We start from the raw sequence: 9782 nt of genomic DNA on the forward strand, positions 1-9782 counted from the left end.
AGCTGGGGTACTAGTATATGTCACTGTGCCTGGCTTAGGGCTTGTCTTTGCTTTTTTCAGGTGGCTTCATGTGTCTCAGGTTGGTCTTGATCTTGGGATGGCCATTCTGTCTAAAACAGTACTGTGCTTATAGGCATGACCCACCGGGCCCAACTTTTATTTTTTAAAGACATTTATTTTTGTATGTGTATGATTTGCACTTGTATGTATGTGCACCATACTGTGTCTGGTCCCTGCAGAGGTCAGAAGAGGGCTGTCTGGAACTGGAGTTAATGAATGGTTATGAGCCACATCTGGATGCTGAAAATTGAACCTGGATTCTTTGCAAGAGAAGTCAGTGTTCTTAACCACTGAGCTGTCTCTAGTCCCCATGCCCAGCTTTTTTTGATACAAGGTCTGGTAGCTCAAATCATTGGCCTTGAACTTGATATGTAGCCGAGGTTGACCTGGTATTCCTCACCCTCTTCCCTCTACCTTCCAAATGCTGACATTATACATAGGCTTGTACAATCATGCCCACCAGTTTGTCTTGATGGTACCAGAGTCAGGAAAGCCCAGACCTGGTGGTTTCCAGAGCTGTGAAGAACAGAGCAAGAGGGTAGAAAGGCAGCCATTGTCCTCTGGTTACCTTGGATACAGAGCTTCTGGTTTGGGTGGCCTCAGGTCAGTTTTCCTAATGGCTCATCCCTGGGGAAAGTGAACACTGTTGAAGAGGTGGGACCCTGCGAGGGCCAGCCTCCATCTGAGTCTCTCCACCCCTCACCTTGGAGCCTAGGCTGAAGGGAGCCAACCAGGATCCTGGGCTTGCTACAGTTGGATGAACAGGCTCCAACAACCTCCCCTTCCCTGGGGCAGCTGTGGTGGTGGTGGTGGTGGTGGTGGTGGTGGTGGTGGTGGTGGTGGTGGTACTTCTGGACACAGGTCACAGACTCTCTGAGCCTAACTGACTGTGGATAATTCTCCATGTTGAAGGATCTTTAGAAGGCTTGCCAGACCCCTGAGCTTCCTGGCCAGATCCAGCCTCCTCAACTGTTCCTGTAACCCCCTTTTCGAGGCTCAGGCAAGGTTCTGGGTAGCTGTTTTAGGATTAGTAGCCTTGGTGGGAAAGGGTCTTCTGGCCCCCATATCAATGTTTAACCGGATGTACAGGTCAATATTTACCAGCACAGAACACAAGCTGAACGGGGGTTGGCTAAGAGCAAAGGTCCTGTGGGAGGAGAGAGCTAGGCCAGGCTGGCTGCACCAGGTGGAGCGTGGGGAGCAAGTGGGTCCAAGAGAACATTGTGTGCTGCACTAAGAAGCCTGAAGAGGTAGGATGGGAGGGTGGTACAGTCGGCTCCTCGGGCAGCAGAGGAAGTGGAGAGCTGCCCCCTTGGCAGGGGGTCTGGCTGAATTTATTTAGGGAGCCAGAAGCTTCACAGTGTCATGGGGTGGTGAGGAACAGAGGTACAGGCAGCTCCAGGAGAAATCTCTGGAACTTTAAAACCTGGAGGCCTATTCCTGGTGGGCAGAAAGATATATCCAGATTGGAGATAAGGCCCTGGCTGAAGGTTCTTGGACACAGTTGTGGGGGTTTGGGGATAATAGAAGGACCCTTTAGAAGAGCTGGCCCTGAGATAAGGCCTGGGTAGGGGCTGAGGATGGGAAAGAAGCCTTTGTTGAAGGCCCTAGGCTGAAGGCCTCCCCCATCCACCAGCTGGGCTTCCCTGAAGTACTCTGGAGCAGAACTTGGGACAGAGGTGGGATGAGGCTTGTGGTTCCCGTAAGTCCAAAGGTGTCTGGGCCAGTCATTCATTGGTCAACAAAGCAGTTTCTGGCTCTCCTGCCACCCCAGATTAGCTCTTGGAGCCTTTGGGTAGGACCAGGGCAGCCTGAGGACAGCTGAATGAAATGAACACAGATTGGGTGGCTTCCCTGGGGTGGGAAGGAAGCTTTCCCACATCTATGACTGAGGGGCCATGCATCATGCTCAGTATCTACAAAGATTTTTATTTTGGTCATCAAAATCTACATGGGAATAGGAAGGACTTCTGCCATGAATTACCAAGACAAGGTAAAGCATCAAGGGAAATGCCCGAGGTCCTCTTGCAAGACATGGGGTCTAGATTTGAACCCAGCACTGATCCACATAAGACCTAAAGAAGGAAGACTAAATGAGAAACTATATGGGTGAAAAAAAAATACTTAATGGAAATCCCACCTCAGGGCGAGAGCCACAGCTAATATGTTTTGAGTCCAGGTTCCGCAGCCTGGCATGGTCACGTAGCCCATGGGTAGCAGTCTACTGCCTGGTCTTTGAGTGTGAGGTAGGAACTAACTCTTCCTGTTCTGGATACAGGAACATGGCACTGCTCCGGGGATTCCTGGTACTCAGCTTGTCCTGTCTGCAAGGTCCCTGTTTCATGGTGAGGCAGAACTGAGGTCTGAGTGGGAAGCAGTCAGTCAGGCTGAAGGAGATGTTGGGGACAGGGTCAAGTTTGGGAGAGGCCAGAGGGGCAGAGAGGGAGGAATGCTGAGTCCTCTGCTCCCCCTTTTCTCAACAGTTCTCTCCTGTGAGCGCCATGGATCTCCTGGGCCAGCAGGTATTCAAAAGTGAGGGGTTTGGGGGGAAGAGCCCAAGGGTCTCACCTATGTCTTAGACAAGGTGGGGACCCACGGGAAGGAACTTTTCTTCATCTGCTTTCTCCTTTCTGTAGCCAGTGAGTGAGCAGGCCCAGCAGAAGCTGCCCCCACCTGCCCTCCTCAAGTTGGCCAACCAGGTACAATCAGGTGGGGCCAGAGGAAGGAGGAGGACCTGATTAGTGGTAGCAAGTGAATGGGGGTGGGAGAGACAGAGTTATGGCGCTGATGCTCAGGGACTCAGAGGGATGGGGTAGGAAGGACGCCAGCATGACTCTTCTTGCCTCAGATCTGGGACAAGGCCTTTGCTGCCCTGTAGCACTAGGACTCTGAGGGACACAGAGAACCCAGACTGACCTCTTGACCTCACTGACTTCTGATCTGTCCTTGTAGGATCTTGGTGGCCATGCTACCCTGAAGAGGTCCGCAGGAGACTGCAAGAGTACCCCAACTGCAGAGGAGACTCGCAGGCTGGCTCAGGCCATGATGGCTTTTACTACTGACCTGTTCTCCTTGGTGGCCCAAACATCTACCAGCTCCAACCTTGTCCTGTCACCCCTTAGTGTGGCTCTAGCACTCTCTCACCTGGCACTAGGTACTGGGGTCACGCCTGTCCAGAAGAACTAGGAGACCACAAAGGGTGCTGTAGAGGTTGTCCCATTTGGTAGAATGTTGGTGCCTGAGCTGTCACCACCCTCTAGGAGTCAGAAATCCAGGGATAACCTAAGAATGTTGTGATTGACAAGTGTCCCTAGTTATTTTAGCACAGGAATTTGATGGCTACAATATCTTCCAGTGGACACGAGTGTCTCACTGTGGGACACTGCTGTTCAGAGAGGAAAGGTACCTTGAGTGAGGAGACATTGCCCAGCTTGTTAGCTGCAGAGATGAAAGTAGAATCTGGCTGTCCTATGGCTCCGTGCATCTGGGAGGGGAGCAGAGTAGTGGTCTGTGGCCATGTTCTTTATGGGGATGTGAGAGTGTGGGAGTGGGCAGTGGGGCCAGAAAGAACCCGTGGTCTGAGTGTCAGCCTGCTTGGTCCCCTTCAGGTGCTCAGAACCAAACACTAGAGAGCTTGCAACGAGTGTTGCACGTGAACACAGGATCCTGCCTCCCACATCTACTGAGTCATTTCTACCAGAACCTAGGCCCTAGGACAATCCGACTAGCTGCCAGAATATACCTGCAGAAAGGTAGGTGCTGATGACATCCAGCTGCCCAGAAAGAGTCCTACCTCTTGTGCACAAGGGTGAGGGAGAGGGGCTTGGCCTCAGGTAACACACTGGTGGATATAGAGGCCCTGGGATGAACTTGTGGCTCATTGCATGCAGGATTTCCCATCAAAGATGATTTCCTGGAGCAATCAGAAAGGCTCTTTGGTGCGAAGCCGGTGGAACTGACTGGAAGGCAGGAGGAAGACCTGGCGAATATCAACCAATGGGTGAAGGAGGCCACAGAGGGGAAGATTGAGGATTTCCTCTCTGAGCTGCCGGATAACACCGTGCTGCTTCTCCTCAATGCCATCCACTTTCATGGTGCACTGTTCTTCTTAAGTTGCTCACCCTCACAGCACCACCCACCCTGTCGGCTGTGCAAGCTTTGCTCTGAGGTTGCTAGGCCATGAAGCAGGGGGATTGTCTGGGCGTGTGAAGAGGAGACTCAAGCTATAGAGGCCAGGCTGCCTTGAGAGAAAACTGGGGCTACAGAGGGATGGAGAAATGCAAATCCAGATATAGGGAAGACTCCTAAGATCAACTAGATGTCAGCTGGCCAGTGCCTCTGGGAGCTTGGCTTCTACCCCTTAGTCCTTGAATGGGTTCTAGGCAGGACAGGTGGGAGGCTGGTCTTATGTTACATGGCTCCTGCCCTCTGCCTGGCTGCAGGTTTCTGGAGGACCAAGTTTGACCCGAGCCTCACCCAGAAGGGCTCCTTCCACCTGGATGAGCGGTTCACAGTGCCAGTGGACATGATGCATTCACTGTCATATCCTCTTCGGTGGTTCCTGCTGGAGCAACCTGAGATACAGGTCACTCTGGATTTTGGCTTGGGCTAGCAAACTAGGCCTGGTGCTGGGAGGCAAAGTCTGGTCCCTGGGGTAGGGAGCTCCGGAGGGTCTATTAGGCTTCTACCCAGGACGCAGACTCTTTGAGGTTCATCTGCTCAAAGAAAATATATTGAGTTTTTGTCATGTGCCAGACAACTGTTCTCTGTGCTCGGGTTTTAGTGGAGCCCAAGAAGACCAGGGCCCTGCTCCTGAGGAGGATAGGAGTTCCCACACCGTATCCCCCAGAACTGGAGTTATAGGTAGTTGTGAGCTGTGTGGTGGGTGCTGGGAATCAAACCCTGGTCCTCTGCAAGAGCAGCCAGTAAGTATTCTTAACTGCTGAGCCACTTCTCCACCTTGAACCTTTTTTTTTTTTTTTTTTTTTTTTTTTTTGTTGTTGTTGTTGTTGTTGTTGTTTTTCGAGACAGGGTTTCTCTGTGTAGCCCTGGCTGTCCTGGAACTCACTCTGTAGACAAGGCTGGCCTCGAACTCAGAAATCCGCCTGCCTCTGCCTCCCAAGTGCTGGGATTAAAGGCCTGCGCCACCACCGCCTGGCTGACCTTGAACCATTGATCCTCCTGCCTCTGTCTATAAGTACTAGGGATGGCAGATTGCATCAGTGTGCCTGGTTTATGTGTTGCTAGGGGTTGAACAAAAGGGCTTTGTGCATGCCAGGCAAGCACTCGATAACTGATCTACATGTCCAGCCAGACCTTTGACTCTTCTAGTAGTGTCTTCACAGTGCTTCAAAATGCTTTTGGGTTTCAAAGCGTATTGCTCAGAACATTCTGATTGGATGGAACTCCGAGCCAAGCTGTCTCAGCTATGGCTTCCCTTGCTTCTAGCCGAATCGTGACTCCATGGCTAGAGTACTGATTCTTGGGTCCATCATCTGTGGCTGAGATAACAGTATGGTCTAGTTTTGTTTGTTCAAGGGTCTGACAATGTTACGCAGGTTGGCTTTGAACTCATGATCCTCCTGCCCCAGCTGTCTGAGTGCTGGGGTCCCAGGTGTGTGGCACCACACCTGCTCATCCATTCTGTTGGATAGATTACTAGGCAAGCTGGGTACAGCATTGCCAGTTCTGCAGGGAGGAGCCATGTGGGCAGCCAGGGTTCTCTCTAGCTTATGGTAAGAGAATGAGCGTCTGCTCAGCTCCACTCAGCATCTCACCTTCCTGTTGCTTCTTCCTCAAAGCCCTGTGCTACCCACTGTTCCTCCATCCTCTGGCTCCATCTCCCCATCCTCCCACTGGCAGAGGATCTGCCTGCAGGCACTATGCTGGAACCCAGGGAGCCCTGCGCTTAGTGATTTCCATGCTCCACTAACTGCAAGGATTCTAAAAAAAAAAAAAAAACCAAAAAAAAAACCCCAACTTTTGTGAGCTGAGTGCGGTGGTTTACACCATAATCCCAGCACTCGGAAGGTTGAAGCAGGAAGACTGAGTTTGAAGATAGGGCTACATAACCAGACCCTGGAGAGAGAGAGAGAGAGAGAGAGAGAGAGAGAGAGAGAGAGAGAGAGAGAGAATATCTCATTCCACATCTTGGCATATATAGCAGACTCTTTGGGTGAAGGTGAAAGGCAAGGGGCAAGCTTCCTACTCTTTGCTGTGGCTCCTCTATGGGTCATTTTGAAAGCCAGTAGCCCCACCTATCACATGCAGGGAGAACTGAGAGGCAAAGACAGGAAGGCCCATAGCTTGTTTGTACAGCTTGCTGATAGCACATAGAAAACTCAGTCTGTAGTGAAGACACTACTAGAAGAGTCAAAGGTCTGGCTGGACATGTAGCTCAGTTATCGAGTGCTTGCCTGGCATGCACTAAGCCCTTTTGTTCAACCCCTAGCAACACATAAACCAGGCACACTGATGCAATCCGCCATCCCTGGTACTTATAGACAGAGGCAGGAGGATCAAAGGTTCAAGGTGGAGAAGTGGCTCAGCAGTTAAGAATACTTACTGGCTGCTCTTGCAGAGGACCAGGGTTTGATTCCCAGCACCCACCACACAGCTCACAACTACCTGTAACTCCAGTTCTGGGGGATATGGTGCCCTCCTCTGGACTGTGAGGGTACCGCAAGGACATGATGCACAGACACATTCAGGCAAAATACCCATATACATAAGATCAAAATAAACCTTAAAAAAGAAGTTCAAGGTCATTCTGAATTACATAGTGAGTTTGAGGACAGCCTGAGATACATTACCCTGTCTAAAACAAAACAATACAAAACAAAATTGGGGCTTGGTGTACAGCTCTGTAATCCTAGCACTCAGGAGGCAGAGAGGCAAGAGAGTCAGAAGTTCATAGCCACCCTTGGCTAAACAGTCATTTCAAAGCCAGCTTGGGATCCATGAGACTCTGTGTCCGAAAAAGGAGCTATGTGTAGTTATACACATCTTAAATCCCAGCACTCGGGAGGCAGAGGCAGATGGGTCTCTGCAAGTTCAAGGCCAGCCTGGTCTACAGAGTGAGTTCCAGGACAGCCAGGGCTACACAGAGAAATCCTATCTAGAAGAAACAACAACACAAAGATGGCAAAAAAAAAAAAAAAAAAAAAAAATGGAGAGCAATGTAGAAAGACAGCTGATGCCGAACTATTTCTCCTCCAGACACCCATGTGCAAACACCCTCACACCCATACAAACATGGGTGCTTATGTATGCACACACAGAGATGTAAAAGCATTATCTCATTTGGCCCTGTGTCACCTTGCACAGGGGAAAGTGGTATTATTCCACTTCCCAAGTGAAGTGAAAGCATGCTAACCCTGAATTTCTGGCTCTTGTCTCAAAAGTCCAGAAGTAATTTTGGCCCAGACTCCAGATGGGTCCAGGTGCTGATTGGTCCTCACGGTCTCTCCTTTTGTCTGTAGGTGGCTCATTTCCCCTTTAAGAACAACATGAGCTTTGTGGTCATAATGCCAACTTATTTTGAGTGGAACGTGTCTGAAGTGCTAGCCAACCTGACCTGGGACACTCTGTACCAGCCCTCGCTGCGGGAGAAGCCCACCAAGGTGTGGCTGCCTAAACTCCATCTGCAACAGCAGCTGGACCTGGTGGCCACCCTCAGCCAGCTGGGTAAGGAGGTTGGGGATAGGGTGCCCCCAGGTGGTCTGGGCAGAGTACTGAGTACTGAGCTGGCAGTGCGTCTGAGTCAGAGGTAGCCCTGCTTCCAGGATGGGAGCATTTGATATGCTCCCCTAGACTTTCTGTTCTGGGGTGGATTGGGGTGAACTAGTTTGCCCCTTGAGACTGAGCACTACAAAGAATTCTGGGTAAACCTCACTGGCTAGCTTGGAAAGGGAAGAGGAGAAGCTGGGGTCACCGTGTGGAAGAGCCGCAGCTACCCTGCACTAGGTGCTGAGAGCTCACTGTGCACAGTCTAATGGAGCAGGCACGTGGAGACCCAGATTCTCACAGTCTAGTGTGAGTGGTAAATTCGAGGTTGTCTGTCCAGTTTACCCCAGAGAATATCAAACCAGTACCTAGTGCAGACCCTGATGAAAAAAAGCTTCTAGAACTGTTGTCTAGGCTGAGACTTGGAGGTTTGACAGATTCCAATCAACTGCTGGGTTCAAGTGTTCCCTTTAGCCAGGATGCCAGACACATCCAAATAGCCTTGGGGCAACACTGACCAGTCATCTGCTACTCTGGGCAGGCCTACAGGAATTGTTCCAGGGCCCAGACCTGCGTGGGATCTCTGACCAGAGTCTGGTGGTGTCTAGCGTGCAGCATCAGTCTACCATGGAGCTCAGTGAGGCCGGTGTGGAGGCGGCCGCAGCTACCAGCACTGCCATGACCCGAATGTCCCTCTCCTCCTTCACTGTGAACCGACCCTTCATCTTCTTCCTGATGGAGGATACCATGGGCATGCCTCTCTTTGTGGGCAGTGTGAGGAACCCTAACCCCAGGGCACAGCCCCAGCTCCAGGAACAGCAAGATTCCCCTGACAACAGGCTCTTAGTCCGAAATGACAAAGATGACTTCCATGGAGACAAGACCTTTGGTCCTGACTTGAAACTTGCACCCCGCCTGGAGGAAGATTATCCCCAGTTTAGCTCCCCCAAGTGAGGAGGGGCCCTGGGCAGCAGCATCCTGAGTCCCCACCTGGATCAGCCTCTCAACTCCTGTGACTCTTTCCAACCAGCTTTGTGGGATGGGGTGGGACATGGGGGACAGTCACCAGGGATAGGAGCTATTTTCTTGCAGCAGCTCCTGGGGATAGGAGGTGGGTGGGGCCTGGAGGAAGGCAGGCACAGGGAATCTTCATTTCTTCCCAAGGGGCTCAAGAGGTAACCTTTTGTGGGCTGGCACTTGTGGACACAGTTTTGACTAGAGGTGGGTTAGGCAAGTCCCTAATTAGAGTCCTTCCACATTTGTAAGCAGAGGACAGAGAGGCCATCTTTAGACATATCAGCAGACACCCTGGGTGGGAAAAGGAAAGACAAGTGTTGGTCTCCTGAGCTTAGACTGGCCTTTGTACTCCATGGGTGGAGGCTGACCTACGCTTACTGATGTCCTTTGCTGAGGACAGTCAGGTCTCCAACCCATGTCCTGCCTCTCAAGTCACCCCTCTGGTTTTTGGAGATGCCAACACTGCCAGGAGCCTTCCACCTTCATCTCTCTCTTGTCCTCCTCGGCCAGAAAGCTCAGGGGCTGAGGCAGGGAAGGGCCCCTTTAGCTCCCAAGACTCTTTTGTAAAGTTTTTGTAGTGATTTTTATGCCACCTGAATAAAGAATGAATGGGCAGGGCTGGTTTGACGTCACAGTTCTGGGCAAGTGGATGTGGCTGGGAAGCACCCACGGGGCAGACTGCACTGAGCCCTCTCTGTGCCACGTTTGGTCCCTGGCCACATGCCAGTCCTCTCTGAGTCTGCTAGGTCTACCTCCATGCCAGCCTGGCTCAGCTCTCAGCCCTTCCCTCTATGTGTGCCGCGGGCAGCCGGTAACAAGGATGGCTCAAAACTGGCAATTAGGGAGCTAGCGGGTTTCTAATTACACCCTAGCCGTTATGCCAGGAGCAGGCGCCCGCCAGCCGGGGCCAGGCTGACAGCTGGAGGCTGGCAGTGTCTGAGGATTTTGGGGACGTAGTTGGGGGATACTTGGCACCGGGC

The 9782-nt window shown here is 51.6% G+C and overlaps 1 protein-coding gene across 3 annotated transcripts; it reads left to right on the forward strand.

The window, feature by feature from the left end:
* The first annotated feature begins 909 nt into the window (after window positions 1-909).
* Serpinf2 (serpin family F member 2) lies at window positions 910-9417 on the forward strand. Of its 3 annotated transcripts, none has more exons than XM_076936303.1 (10): window positions 910-1060; window positions 2339-2405; window positions 2544-2582; window positions 2697-2759; window positions 3013-3214; window positions 3669-3812; window positions 3951-4154; window positions 4503-4645; window positions 7542-7746; window positions 8327-9417. In XM_076936303.1, exons 2-10 carry the CDS (start codon window positions 2343-2345, stop codon window positions 8737-8739), a joined length of 1476 nt encoding a protein of 491 aa, XP_076792418.1. In that variant the 5' UTR covers window positions 910-1060; window positions 2339-2342; the 3' UTR covers window positions 8740-9417. The 3 variants fall into 3 exon arrangements, with proteins under 3 accessions (XP_076792418.1, XP_034363106.1, XP_076792419.1); XM_034507215.2 differs by lacking the exon at window positions 910-1060 and adding an exon at window positions 1162-1310; XM_076936304.1 differs by lacking the exon at window positions 910-1060 and adding an exon at window positions 1918-2053.
* The last annotated feature ends 365 nt before the right edge of the window (window positions 9418-9782 follow it).

This window comes from Arvicanthis niloticus, chromosome 6 (genome assembly GCF_011762505.2).
Source record: "Arvicanthis niloticus isolate mArvNil1 chromosome 6, mArvNil1.pat.X, whole genome shotgun sequence".
Classification (NCBI taxonomy): domain Eukaryota; kingdom Metazoa; phylum Chordata; class Mammalia; order Rodentia; family Muridae; genus Arvicanthis; species Arvicanthis niloticus.